This window comes from Artemia sp. Qi Xiang Cuo, chromosome 11, assembly GCF_049724085.1.
Source record: "Artemia sp. Qi Xiang Cuo chromosome 11, ASM4972408v1, whole genome shotgun sequence".
Classification (NCBI taxonomy): Eukaryota; Metazoa; Arthropoda; class Branchiopoda; order Anostraca; family Artemiidae; genus Artemia; species Artemia sp. Qi Xiang Cuo.
The window spans coordinates 22,062,818-22,078,530 of record NC_142804.1 but is presented as its reverse complement, the minus strand read 5'-3'; the positions used below and the strand labels follow the sequence as shown (position 1 = coordinate 22,078,530).

The window sequence follows — 15,713 nt, the reverse complement described above, 5'->3', positions numbered from 1 at the left end:
CATAAAGATTGTTTTCCAACGACTGTCCCGATCGTTAAAAAAGAGTTAAATAACCCTGCCACTACAAATAAGTTTCCGGCCCTCAATCTTAAAATTAGAACCTTTCCGACAGTAGGACCAGAAAAATTAGAATTTAATCTTGGTTGTCACATCATCAACTCTTTTATTGAAAGCACTTCTCTCAGCTTTTTATTTTCTTTGATTTATTATTTTTGATCGTCAAGTGCGTGATTTTGACGATTTTCCTTTAGTCTAATATTTGTACATAGTTTACCTTTTTTTTGCTTCACCCCCCCTTCCGTGTAAAAATTTCAAACTCCTTCCAGAATAGATTTCTGCATTATTCCAATGCTAATTTTCATCACACCCTAAGATTGACCATCCAGATTGTTGTCGCTGGAAAATACCTCAGAGCTACTACCAATATTTGTCAAAAAATTATCATAAGAAAGACTTAAAATTAGTATTAATTCCGCCTTTTTATCGCTCCCTATTTAATTGGAAGTTCTATTTTATATTTTCTTTTTTGTTGAAGAAAAGTATTGGTTAAAGTATTTAGTTGACTTTTTTTCAATATTTTTCTTGCTCTTTTTCTTTTGAAGAAAGGCATTTGTTAAGTAACCGAAGTAATTGTATGTATCATCTTATTTATCCTCATGAAAAAACTCCTTATTTCGCGAAATCTTTTTTTTGGTGAAACGGGTGTCCAAAACCCAGTGGAACAAAATGTCTTTCTTGAGTATTGGCCTCATACGGATTTCCTTTTTTCAATCAAATTTATTTGAAAAAAACTAGGATTAAAGGTATTGGATATAGGTTACTATTAAGCCCTTAGAAGACTGTACGGCTAATTTGAATAATAAATTCCAGCATAAAATGAATAAAAAAAACCTAACGAAAATAAAGTGCCTTAATACTTGTAAGATTGTTTCGTGTAATAATCCTGCTTTAACATTATAATTCAAATCCAATAGCAGATAAGCACACGTATGCAAAATATAACCGATGGAAAATTAATTTTTGGAAGAATAGGTTTGTAAGAATAAGAAGATAAGTCTGCAAGCCAAGATCAGAATATTGGAAACTACAGTGATGACAGTGGTCAAGTTTAGTTCTGAAACATGGGTGCTCTCAAAGACTGAGAAGGATTTATTAGATGTTTTTTGTAGGAATAGTCTACAGATTGTTTTGGGTACTCGTTTGACTGACCGTATTTCAAACAGCGGGCTGTACAGAAGATGTTGTTCTATCCCGGTTTGTTGGATATATTCTGCGGACGATAGATGACAGATTACCAAATAACGTCCTTTTTTACCTGCTATCTAGGGCCAAACGAAAGGCAGGTTATCCCCGAAAATGGTGGAAGGATTTAATAAGAAAGGATTTACTGGGGGGGGGGGAGGGAACAGAAAATGTATTGAAAACAAACAGATAGATATTTTATAGAGATGGATTTACAAAAATAAAGCTATATTATTCAGCCATGCACTGTAATTTCATAGTCGTTTTTGTTTTCTTTGTTTAAATCCTCGAACGAAAACGGTCCACATAGAAGAACTCCTAAAACCCAATTTGCGCTATCCTAAAAATTAGGAAAGTTGTAAATACTTTGTTTGGATTGCAGTGAATTTAAGGAAAAAACGTTCTATAATTTCGATCGTACTGTATAATTACTATTACAATCTACTTTACTATAACTGTCTACTTTACTACTTTACTAGAATTATTTATATTACAGTTTATTTTACTACTGCTATATACTTTACTGTATTAATTGCTAGTACTACATACTTTACTATTACTGTCTACTTTACTAGTATAGTTACTATCACTCCATAATTCACTGTGTACATTACTAGTAAAATTACTATTATAATCTACGTTACTGTCTACTTTAATACTTTACTAGAATAAACTATTACTATCTACTTTACTATTACTATCTACTTTACTACTTTACTAGCATAATTACTATTACTATCTATTTTACTATTACTACCTACTTTACTATTACTATCTACTTTACTACTTTACAGGTATAATTACTATTACTATCTACTTTACTACTTTACTAGTACGATTACTATTACTATGTATTTTACTATTCTATTTACAGTGAATATCTGGTCGGTTGGATGCATCATGGCGGAGTTAATTACATCACGGATGCTTTTTCCAGGAACAGATCGTATCCTTTTTATGTAATAACCACTTACAGAAATTTGAGTAATGTACTTGTATTTTTCACTACTAACAATTGTTTTTTCTACTTTTTTTTACTATTTTTTTTTACAATTATTTTTTTTTACAATTATTTTTCTTCACGGCAAATTAATAGGTAGTAAAGCTTGTTGCATAGATCTTCTTATTCAGGCTATATCTAGATATTTTTGGGCAAATTCTGGATTTCAGTAAATACGAAAAAATCGGTTTTTCTTGGTGTTTCTTCAAAAAAGAAGAAGAATATGGCATATACATCTTTTCTTCATTTCTTGTCAGCATATTTTGCGGGTCAAAGGTTTCACAAAAAGTTTCTTTTGTCAAAAGAGTTTGGATTGAGGACGTATCAAACACTAAAAATTTTATCATTGAGTGTCGGCCTTAACACCTTTAAGGGTGATTTTAAGGCCGCGCTCCAAGAATGGTGAGTGGCTGTTAGGCCATAATTTATCTAATAATTAGCATGGCAAGCACACCCTCAATTGGCAAGGAAGCAAATTGATTGCGCAAAGGATTTCCATGTGGTTTCCGACTAGCAGGACCCTGAAACTGGTCAAAATTCAGCGAACGTAAAGGCACAGTTTGGATATCAAACAGTGAAAAGGCTGTATGTGCTGCGCTTTCATAAGGCATTCATGAGAAATCACTGAATTGTGTTAACACGAGTGAAAATATGAAAGCCAAGACTTGGATTCCAGCTGGCATGGCGCTTGCCACTATTTTTGGGACCGATAAGAAGTTTCGTATATTGTTTTATGTGTGATGATGTGATGGACTGTCAGATGATCAAGGCAGCGTACTACTGTGTGCTTATACAATCATAATAGAAGGACGATCAACCACGTACCAAGTGCTGTGCTTGCGAGGGTTCGCTGCTAAACACATTAAGCATAGTTAAAAATCTAGGAGAAGAGGCAAATTTGTTATTTTTTCCATTACAAATACCAAAAGAATGCCTTTTCCAATGAAAATGTCCCCAAAAAAGCATAAATACATGCAAGGATATGCTGTTAAATACACTAAATAAAAAACAAAAATAGGTGAATAATTAAAAGAGCTGAGAATTGGAAGAATGAGTGAGTGAAACATATATTGGGACAAAAACGTGCTCAGGAACCATTCATGAATAAAAAAACATAATATGGGCAGGAAAAAAACAGGAAAAAAAAAAACATATATATATATATATATATATATATATATATATATATATATATATATATATATATATATATATATATATATATATATATATATATATATATATATATATATATATATATATATGAACTATATTTCATACATGAATTTGAAATTGAAATTTATAAATTTATAAATTGAGTACGAAAAATATATATTAAATTGTATACATTTTAAATTGAGATCTTAGTCTGGATTGAAAATGAAAGTTTGAAATAAGATCACTTGAAATTTAAACATTGAAATTTATAAGAAATGTTGTAAAGACCTGAAGATTTGGGTCCCCTGGGTCACAAAGAGGCGGTTTTATTTTGTTAAGATTCAATTAAATGGCTAACATTTATGTCTTAAAAATTTAAGAAACCTCGTTAATCGATTTGGCTTCTGAGTAGCTCGTATCGATCAAGAATACTGCGAGACTTTATGCTTAAAATACACATTTTGAATCTTCTCAAGGATAAGAGGTTCAGTTTGAAAGTAATAAATTGTAGTTTCCGCTGATCAATACTATCTATAAAGGATATACCAAAGATTAAAGCTGATTTATATTCTCTCATGAATATCCTTAAAGTCAACCTTTTTTTGTGTTTTCCGTTGAAAATATGACAAAATTTCGGAAAATTCTTAATTTACTCATAAATTTATTTTCGCTTAGCAAGTAAATGAAGCACGGTGTTATCAAGTTATATTCTTTAATAATTTCAGGGTTCACCGACTTGGTAAATGGACTTATTTATATAATCTTATTGCTTCGATTGTACCGAGGTAATGAACTGAATAATAGTTAATAATAAAAATATTCTGATATTGTGAATGACAAATTTGTCAGGATTTGCAAACTCTGAATCTGTAGGGCTAATTCCAACATTGCAAATTTATTATATTTCAGTCCTTTGTTGTCTCTGATCCGGTATAACTTTTTATGCGAACTATTTTGCATGAGATTTCTGTTCCGTGACTCAGCATGCTGCCAAAATTTAATCATTTTTTTTTAACGTTTCACTATGATGTTAATATTTTCAAATATATCATTTATTTAAATAAATGAAATGATGATTTAAATATGGATGATTAAATATGGATGATTTAAATATGGTCCATATTTAAATATTTAAATATGGACTTAGATATGGATTTTGAAATAGATGATTTAAATATGGTCTAAAGATGATTTAAATATTTTGATTAATACCTAAATCCCTCCAATCCATTCTAGATTTTGAAAATACATTTTGTGGTAATTTCAATGGAAAAATACCTTTGCTTGGTAATTTCATTTAAAGCAAAATCTCCAAGAACAAAAACATTTGTGAATTTATTTAATTATCATTTAAATAAAAAAAACCTGAAAATCTCGTTGCAAAATGTTTAAGTCGTGAAGCAGTGTTACCAGGTTATAGAAATGGTACCATTTTGGCACTTTCAGCGGTGTTTTGCGTATTTAATTCTTCAAATAAGGGCATTTTTCGATATAAATTTTTTTATTGCACATTCGATGCACTTCTCTCGAAAATAGGTGCTTGGGGCATATTTCCGCTCTCATGGCTGCACAATCTGATACCAGGCATGTGGTAAAACTATCCTGAAGTAGTAATTTAAAGTTTTGCGCAAATTTTATCAGAAAAGCTATTCAAAACGTCATCACCAAAATCAGATCTGAATGGTACTAAGTCGTCAAGAAACGATTCGGTTAACCACCCATTAAGATGGTGCTCGTAAACAGAGGGTAGTTCGTCTTCGTAGGAGCCTGATCTTGACGGACAGAGCTGGTCTGAAGCTTAATGGTTGTTTCATAAATTATGGCTGTCGCTGGGACATTCAACCCAGCGGCAGTACAACTGTCACTCAATCCAGGACAAAATGGGGAAGATTTTCTATCTCCTGACTGAAATTCCTAAGAATTTGGAGCTTGCCCAAGTCGAAATGACCCTATTGATCGTGACAGCACACCATATATGGGCATGGAATCCCCAAGGAGAACACCCGTGCTGTCAGTCCGATGGGGGCACCATATATGGGCATGGAATCCCTAGGGGAATGGATTTCAGAGAAATTGATTGCGTAACCTAGCCTAACCTTATGAGCTCGTGAAGGGGCACCATATATGGGCATAGCCTCCCTAGGGGAAAATGGATTTCTGAGAAATTGATTGCGTAATCGAAGGGGAAGTGGATTTCCGAGAGCTTGATTGTGTAATCGATTGAGAATTTTATTGATCCGATAACGGGAAACAAATCACGTGTCTCCTTCTAAGCCAATCAGAGGGCTGGTTACATATTAGCGGGAGAGGATTGCAGGGGATATAAGGAAAGGATTTTTGCTATAGTTTCTATTAGTCTGTGAATAGAATTCAAAGGAGTGAGAAGAAGAACAGTTTGACTTTACCCATTTGGATATATATTAGTGTGATGATGAGTGGAATGTTTACCCTATTAGAAGTTGATAGTGGTGTTGATGGTAATAATACAAAAACACCAAACATTGCGGTGGAAATCAGAAAAGGATCGCGGCTATGTCTGGAATGGGATGAAGTATATGCAAGATATGTGATATCCTTGAGCAAATTTAAAATGGAGGATCAATTATGTTTCGCTGCAAAAGTTGATATAGCACATGTGAATAGACTTCAATGTACTTTAAGTGCATTAGTGAAACATATTGAAGACAATAAACTGTATCGGTAATTGTACATGCATAGTATTATTGTTGTTGTAATTATTCAATAAAATTGTTTCGAAATCGAAAATGTTCCCTTTCTTTTCTGGTCAGGTTAGAATGCTAGGGCTAACGATTCAGGGTCAGTCTAGAGTCAGCAGTCAGAGTGAAATTATTGAAAAATGAATAAATTTGAGAGAGAGAATCAGATAGAATCTAGTGTTTTTGGAAAAACATTTGAATTTAGATGATAATTTTCTAGAGTTATCTCTTCAACGCAGAGTATTCTCTCGGGGAACACTTGACAATATAAAGAAGACTGATTGTCCCCCATTGAACTATTGTAAGAAACTTTTAAAATGTAATTCAAGTGCTTGTACTCATTTTATTGATATATTAATTAGAACAAAGTAGAATAATATCGTGGATATACTTTTGAAAACATTGCCAATGGATTCAGTGTAGATGGCGCCCCTCCACCATTCGAAAGAGGTGACTTCGCATAATTACTTCTCCCCCATTCCTTCACTTTTAATTTAACTGTCGGCATGGATGATCAGTTCTGTTTCAGGTGTAAGAGAGTTGACGTTGGAAACCAAAAAATGTTCTATATATGTCTACTGTGCCTGTACACTCTTAGCAGTTGGAGTCAATGTGAGAATTGTACAATCATTGATGAATATAGTGAAAAGTGTAAATTATGTAATCCTTGTAAATTACATGGAGGCTACGCAGTACAAATTAAAGGACGTAATTCATGTTTTGAAGAGATGCGTGACTCACCCTAGAGGACACCTGTGCTCCAATTGTCACTATGAAAAATGTGATCAGTGGGAGAATACTTACCCCGCTATGATTGGAAAGAATCCTAAACATGATTTTATTTATTTCTATGAGATTGGTATCGTCGTGGATTTAAAATATTCTGGGAGGAGAAGTCAGGTCTACGATTCAACTGTTGGGGTAAAAAGACAATTTGGTTTCTACGTCATCGTTGTGACGACACTGTCTATTATGACTATAAACCAAGTGATTTTTATTTGGCAGTTACCGAATGTGATTCACCATTTGAAAACACTGTATGTGATATTGATTAAAATAGACAGATTGAACCTCGTGAATTTCATAATATGAATGCAAATAGTATCATTGACTATACAAAGAGATATTACAAGAGTGAATTTACATTGTAATGAAGAAAATGTTACCCTGACTTTGCAGTCAATAAAGATAAATATAAAGTGAATCAAAATGATTTACCGGCATTAGTGGTTCACGACAGTTGCCTGTACACCGATGACGAAATATAAATTGATGATTTAAAGACATTGTTGTATATATATGCTTTTTATTAATAAACAAATTCACAAATATTTTTTAAGCACTTTACTCGTAGGGCACTGAAATCAATATTATATAGATCTGAGAGGATATTTTCCACTAGAAAGTCGTTCAGACGTGGATTGTCACCATAAATATGGATAAACTGCTCGTAAGTATAGCCGCGACATCGGAACACAAAATATAGTAGTGTATGAAAACAACAGCTTTTAGTCTGTAGATCCTGCACCCTCTACCGATTTTGAATAATAGTTTTCCCACTGCTCTCAATATAGTTGCTGATATGGGGTGTGTAGAATGTATAGGGTAGACAAAGAGGATCAAAAAATTCAATCGTCTTCATTGTTTGAAAGATGTACAGTCAATGACTCGTCAGTACAGTCGACGGACTGCTATTAAAAATAATTAAGGTATTGTTCACACCTTGAATTTTTCCAAGATTGTTTGAAGGCAGACAATAGGATTTGTACTGGGACATGTAGGGATACATATTAAATACATTGATTATTTGACCGGTGTTCATGGTGCCACGGCTAGTAGAACACTTCCTTCAGTAGTGATTTCCAAATAAGTTTCATATTGATTTAGTAAGATTAGTGCAATACTCTCAGCCAACGGGTCGGCAAATGTACACTCTAAACGTACACTCCCCGTACGTACTATACTCATATCCTGTGTGCCAGACAAATCCAATACAATGATACCATGTGTTTTAGCAAACATATCTTCGGTTATACCATTTTCAAATAGTTGCAAATCGTGATCTAGGGTTTGCATGTTCAACTCATACAATGTTCTATAGGATTTATCAAAAGATAGATTGTAGAGTGGGATACCGTTTACTTTGCATACAAGAGATGAAAGTCCAAACATCTCGAATTTATGTGGGCATCCAGTCCATGATCCTATTGCACTGGCGCTTTTTACAAGTGCCAAAGCGAGTTTTGACGGAATTTCAACCATTTATAAAGGATGAATCAGTGAAGGTGCTTGACCCCATGGCAATACGACGTTGATTGGTGATTGTACGAGGAGCAAGTATTTTAATATTATTGCCACTGACTCTCAGTTTTTCCACTGCCAAAGCAACAGAACTCATGACCTGTTGTTTGCGTACAGGAAGTATTGCCGAGTTTAGGGAGAGACTTACATCAGGATTGGCAGCAAGTTCTTTTCTCATTATGAAATTGGATGGTGCAAGCGTCAGTTTTATATCCACTATAACATTGGGTGGTAGCCATTGGGGTATATTAAATATTTCATGATATATTTTTCCAACTAGATGTAATTCACTAGTTGTAGCATTTTTAAGCGCATCTGTACTATCAGTATTAGTAATATATTCATATCCATTGGAGGTGCCTCTCAATTTTTTGTATGACTTGGATGTCATCAACAAGAATTGCATATAGCTTGTATAATTTGATAGATTGTTGCTCGTGCTCACCAATATGCCCTTGACGTAGACACTGGTTTGATGAATTAAATTATGTAATATACAATTTTCATAGGATATTCCATCGGCCAGAATTGGCATTGTATTATTAGATTTCCGGACTTTTATTTGTAAATCTATAATTGTTGAAGAAATTTCCATAAAATAGTCTTCATTGGAATAAATTTGGAATATTATCAGACAGAGGCTGCTGTGGATAAAATTGTTCATATTATCCATGTTTGACACTCACATCAACATTTTCAGCATTGAATAGATTCAATTAGGAGGTGATTAAAGTTCTAGAATCCTTATGTGGCGAGTAGGACATCTTAAGAGAAGAAATCTAGTTTCGATCTAACAATTCTCTTCCTGGGGATTCTTCTTCTGTTTACAGTACGTGTCGGCTTTTTCCTTCTTTTCTTTGACAGTGGTGATGTCTTTCGTTTCCGACCTGAGTAGAGACTGATGAGTGATGCATTGTTTCTCGACCTTCTTAAACCTGTTCCAGTTTGTTTTTTCTCTCGCCAAGGGTTCGCGCATTGGACCTGAGATTTTCCGAAACACTTTTTTTAAAATCCTTGCCAGAGCCCCAATCGTATAGTTTAGAGGATGCAAAATCTGTCGCAGCCGGTACAAGATATTTTCTAGCCAGAGGTAGTGCAGAGCGAAAGAGCTTAGCAAACCAACTGCCAAGACCGTAGCCAGACATTGATGAGCGACCTTTTTAATAGTCCATTCCATTGCCCTGTTGTCTCGGGCCAAGAGTATTAACATAGCAGTCAATATCCGGACAAATGAATACCACTTTTCTATTAGACATCTTGTTGTTGTTGTTGAACGATGGGCCAAAAAAGGTAAGTAATCACAGACAAACCTTTTGAAATTGCTATGGCATCACCCAGTTCAGTTCGTAGAATTAACTAAAACAGTTCCAAACGGGAAGTGTCTACAGGAATATACTGAAAACGTTTTTTATTGTATTGGTTAATATGTTGTTGATTGGTTTTTCGTTCAAGAACTTGTAGGAGGGGAACATTTGAATTACCAACCCGCGATGTTTCCACAAATAAAGCTTAGAGAAATATACAAGTTTCTGTGGAGATGGCAGGCAGGTAGTCAGCAAAAATGAAATTATTGTTTCCGGCACTTTATCATTGATTATATTGAGCTTAAAGCCAAAAACATCCTTTAGGTTATCATTTAGAATAACCTTTTTCTCGACAATCGGTGAACTAATATAAATCTTACCCTCATCCTTTGAATAGTTGAAATAAAAAGTTCCTTTTTTACGAGCAGAAATTCTTTTATTAATAGAACGACATAAATCATTCCTACAGGTGAGTTCCTCAAAGGGTAATTCAATATATGGATAATTCATCCAATTGATTTTTTGAACTTGCTATCGATCACTTGAGGGTAGTGGCGGCCAATCATAGGGTCTAATTTGCATATCATATTTACGATCCTTACTCACGATGTCATAGGTATTTTTGAGAATACAGTCAACAAGAGCCACTTCATACGCACCATCGAATTTGATGGTAGGGGAGAGTTTTGTCCAAAAATCACTTGTTCTATTCAAGTCAATATAGAGAGGATCAGATACATTAGACATGAAAGTCACATAGAAATCATTGGGCATTGTTAATGTCTTCAGCACTGACCCAAGAATCAAAATCAGAGTTGTATCCTAGCCAGCGAACAAGCAACTGTCTCTGGCCCCTACGAGTACGACTCTTTAATATCTTTTCAATTTGATAAATTTCACTAGTGTTTCTAACTTTTTGCAGTTCATATTCATAAAAACCGCTGAGAATCTCATCATCTTTGGTGTCTCACATTCGATATGTCGGTGGTTCAGTGTCCAGAATTTTGGACACTTTAATAGTTTCGGTTCTCACTAAACAAGTTATCTTTTCAAATAAATTTGTTGTTCTATTAATTTGAAAAATTTCTCCAATATTGAATTTCTTCTTCACATTTTTTTTTTCTTTTTCACCATTATAGATTTTGTATAGAAAAGTACCTATTGTATTTTCATTGTAGTTAGAACTCTAGGAGCTCTAGTTTTATAAGAATCGATGAGATCTATGGTTGTAAATTTACATGATTTTAGCTAAATCACAAATATAAGCAGATGTATTTTTCAGTGTACAATATCTTGAAATTAATAGATGAATCGTTCTTATCAATCGTTCAGCCAATGCAGCCTTTATGGGGCTGTGACTATGATAAAGTGATGTATTATATTTCAGTAGAACCTTTTGCAAATGGGGATTAACAAATTCACTGCCACGATCTGATTGAATTTTTCTATGGCAATCCTGTTTAAGAATATTTTCTAAGGCCTGAGCAACTTCAACACCTCTCTTTGACCGTAATGGAATGGCATAGGCATAGCGACTAAAGACACTGATTGCCACCAGAATATATTTGTAGGGTGCATTTTGACGCCGTTGAATTGCGTCTAAAGTTAAAAGATCCGTTTGCATTATATGAAGAGGGAAAAAGGCTTTAGTTTGTCGATATTGTTTGCCACGAAGCTTGTGATTCCGATGCAGTGTGTAACTCGGTTCATTCTCTAGATACTCTTTTGATTTTTTAAATGTGGTGTCAGAAACAACTTTAGACAGCGTTTTAGGAGAACTTAAACTTCCTGCTTGACCAAAATTTTTGTAGACAACTTTCAGAACTTCATCCATTTTGAACGCAAACACGTAGTGTAACGTCCACTCCCCTTTTACACAATGGAGGGTGAATCAATTCGTCTTAGCTTTTGACTAGGAGCCACAGGTGTTATAAAATCATTGCTGCTGCCGCTGCTAATATTTTCAAATATTGAATCTTCTTCTTTTTTAAATGGTGGTGGTGTTGTTGGAGGACTATATTCTCTTAGTTTCTTTAGAATTTGCTTATTGCCAATAAGACTTTTGGGAAAGTTTGATGCATTTAGAAAGAAAGGTGTATAGATTATTGTCAAATGATAAAAGTCCTTTACGATTCGTCACCATATCACAAATTAAATCACCTAGATTATAACTTTTTCCTTGAATTATAATTCGTTTCCCTGTGCTGTCGAATTGAACTTGATGTTCATCAGCTTCCAAAATGAGATATGATAGAACTCTTTTCACTCATCTCGATAGGTCACTGGCAATAGGTTTCAAATTTTCAATGCACTTGAATTCAAGTCCTTCTCCTTTGATTGCACAGCAGAATCTTGAGGAGATGTTTCCCGTTTGGAGGGATCGGTAACAGCGGTGACGGGTCTCTCACGATATGGTCTATGTTTGTCCACACGTCGCAATGCATCTTGAAGTAAAAGCAGTTTTTTGTCATTGGCAATATTCTCATTATTAATGAGTTTGCTTAGATTGTCTTCAAAATGTTCGATGGGTGAGAGGACAAGTTCAAATGGTGTCAATTTATAGGGTTTAGCCATTCTCTAGAGAAAACTGTTTACAAGTCCTGCAATTATTGGTAGTAAAAGTTTGAAAAAGCTACCGCCCGCTTGAAGGAGACGTGTTCTTTAAAAAAAATTTCCCGTTTTTTTAAAAACCAAGGCGCGTACCGTGGAACGATTCTGCTTTGTCTGTTGTCTAACACCTTCTGGCAGTTGAACATTACCCTCGGTTAAATTTAAAGAAAGTTCAGATATTAGATTAATGAAATCACTGTCAAAACCGTTTTTGAGCATGACCTTTCTGAGTGGAGGTTTTGAAGTGCTTAAAACGGAAAATAAATGCCATTGTTTGTGTATTGTCTTCATTGTCATAATTGCAACCAATACCGTTTTCTACTGTTCACAAGAAGATATACTATAATTTCTTTGTCGAAAATGTCGGTGTCTGCACGTAGATCCTCGGGCGTGCTCTGATTAAGATCTAACAAAATATAACCACAGGGCTTGTTAGTCACCTGAGTTTACGCTAACAACAGAAATTTAGGGGTGCCGGGGTATATCTGTTTATTAAGAGTTATTAATAAACTAGAATCACGAACAACTCAATAGATAATATAAATGGTGTAATTCAATGCAAGGGTTTGCATACATTTGCTCTGATGAAACAGATTGTGTAGAACTAGGGTTATGGAAATGTGTTCATGGTGGGAGTGAACGGTGAACAGTTGTAACATATCCTGTGAGAACTGTTCAATGGATTAAGCCAAATCATCAATAATCAGCCACGAGTTCGGTTCAATACTATTGAAAACATCAAATCCCCGCATGAATTGTATTGGTATGGTTGTGGCAATAGCTTTTATTTGATCGTAGGACTCCTACCAAATACTATAGCAATAGTAGATTTTCTTTGGTTTTTCCAAAAAAAATTTCTGACAATTTTGAATTATTTTAGCTAAAAGTTTTGTTTTCCCCGACATTGATGGACCACACAGAAATGATCTGAAGGGTGTTTTAAATTGATACATGCTGCTACTGCTGTTGACAACAGTCGGACTACAACTAACTGTAAATCATACGTGTCCAGTGAATAAGTAGTAGTAATTTTCCAATAGATCTATCTAGTACAAGAACAACAAAAACATATTTCATGGTCATTTATTCAACATGAAAACTCTATTTGTTCAACATGAACAACAACAACAACATAAGAATAACACTTGTTCAACAAGAACCTGACAAAAAAAACAATGACACTTGTTCAACATGAAAACTATTTGTTCAACATGAACCTGACAACGATAAATATGACACTTTATGTACAACATAAAAAAAACACTTTTGTACATGAACATGAACAGCAAGAACAACAACAACACTTATTGTCTTAAAAAAACACTTTTTGTTCACCATCACTTTATGTACATTAGTACACACACTTGCACACTTTTTGTACAACAGCACATAAAAAAAACACTTGGAACATGAACTTTAAAAAAAAATTGATAGCACAGTTGAACATTATGAATTTAAAAGGGGGACCTCCCAACCCTCCGGGGCCAGGGGGCCGATGGCCGGCCGGGGGTGGGACCCCCACCCCGCGGGAGCCGCGGGGCCGGCCGTGGGTGGGACCCGCCCCCCCCCCGGGGCTGCGATGGAAAAAACTGTATACAATAGTCGTCGTCACTGCTGCAGGTTAGGTTGGGTTAGTTGAGGTTGGGTTAAGGTGGTTTGGTTAGTTAATTTATGAAAGGTTGGTGGTTAGGTTAGGTTAGTTGGTTAGTGATTAGGTTAGTTTATCCAGACCAAGTTGATTGCGATAGTCTATGCATTCAACCCGGTCCGAAATACGGTAGTGGCCATGGGGTAGCACACTTACACCATTCTCGAGCACATAGACTTTAACGGATATACACGACATTGCATTTTTTTCCACTCTTACAGCATAATTTTTATACTGTAGAGAGCGAATTGCAAGCACTTGTGCTCTCGGCACTAGGTTACTTTGTACACAGTCTCCGTACATGCTCATGTTGAAATTCCTCTTTACAAAATGTGTAGGCACCCCTTTACACGCCTGCTTTACATCCCCGCTATGAGTTTCAACGCAACATAATTAAGGACCCGGGAACACCCTCCTGGATATTAAATCGTTTCCTGTCTCTGACTTTAAAACTAACAGTTTGTTGGAGGCCTAAAATTTCACCAAATTGGTGCCGAGGTATAAATTACAGCTGGTGAAATCCATCCACAAGCGGATTTGTTCCCCATTTTCTAAATCTCCCAATAACTCCTTGTTTTTTACCTTTAACAGCAGAGAATCTGTATCCCAATAGTAAACTTGAACCTCCCCCTCCCTGGGCCATGGCACCTGGCACACATTGTAAAAAAACGACAACATGAGCTTTTTGGAAATTTCAAGTACTGAACTACCTCCTGCTATATTCTTGTTCAGTACCACATTTCGCTTTTTCCTGTGTAGAAGAACCATGCCAGCCTCTATGCTCGTGAACGATGTAAAATTAGGGTCGGCAATAATTCGTGCACACTCTTGAGGATCAGTCACAACATCGCAGCGAGATCTGTTACGAACGCTTTCACACATTTTGCCAAACGCTGAATTTAGAATGAGTTTGTAGATTTCCTTCTCTACTTGGGAGTTTACCCTAGAGTATTTATCAATAAAAGTGTCAATAGAAATTTTTAAGTATGGTTTCTGATTGAACTGCAAGACGCTATATATTTTAGTTATCTTGAAACCATCGGTGACCATCCAGTCCAATCTCACATGGTGAACAACGATATTCACCATAGGGTCCAAATGAGCAATCAGTTTTTGCTTGGAGAGGCTCCAGTGCATCCCCATATCCTCGACCAATGATCGATTGTAGGGAATCGGTGAGTCCCTGATCACAGGTCGATTGACACAGGGAAAAACAAAATCTCTGACTGAATCGTGAAGCGCCAGTGGAATATGCCCGTCAATTTCAAAGAACCATCTTTGTGGCCTATTGTCCTCGACGGTGGTAATGTCGGGGATCTCACAAGGATTCTCAAGCCCTTTATAGTTCCCACAAAGCAAAGAGTAGTGAGACATTGCCGAGGGGTACAATGAGTTCAAGTCCAAGAACACTGCATTTGACTTTGCACCGGTGTTGCTGTTTTGTCCGCTCGGATCGGTTGACAAGACGCGATACACATGAAAAACATACCCCTCCCCTCATTGAACGCTCTACAAAAAGGTGCTGATCTACGTCGGTGATTAGGCCTATTTCCTCCCTACTAATTTTTAAAATCAAGTCCATCACCAAAAACCTGATTTTATTCCAACATGTATGCCCATTATTTACTACCTGCCATGTCAACTCGAGAAGCAACAACTTCTCGGCCGATTTGGGAATAATTTTATAGGTAAATGAATTATTTACCCGTCGACTGCCTACTCCCCTCCCTCCC

The 15,713-nt window shown here is 35.5% G+C and overlaps 1 protein-coding gene across 1 annotated transcript in view; it reads left to right on the top strand.

Annotated features, from left to right (window-relative positions):
• Window positions 1-15,713, top strand: part of LOC148946765 (mitogen-activated protein kinase p38b-like) — a 131,294-nt gene that overhangs the window by 55,549 nt on the left and 60,032 nt on the right. Inside the window, exon 6 of the mRNA XM_089097130.1 lies at window positions 2,117-2,188. Coding sequence (XP_088953256.1) covers window positions 2,117-2,188 — 72 coding nt within the window. The remainder of the gene's footprint in view (window positions 1-2,116; window positions 2,189-15,713) is intronic.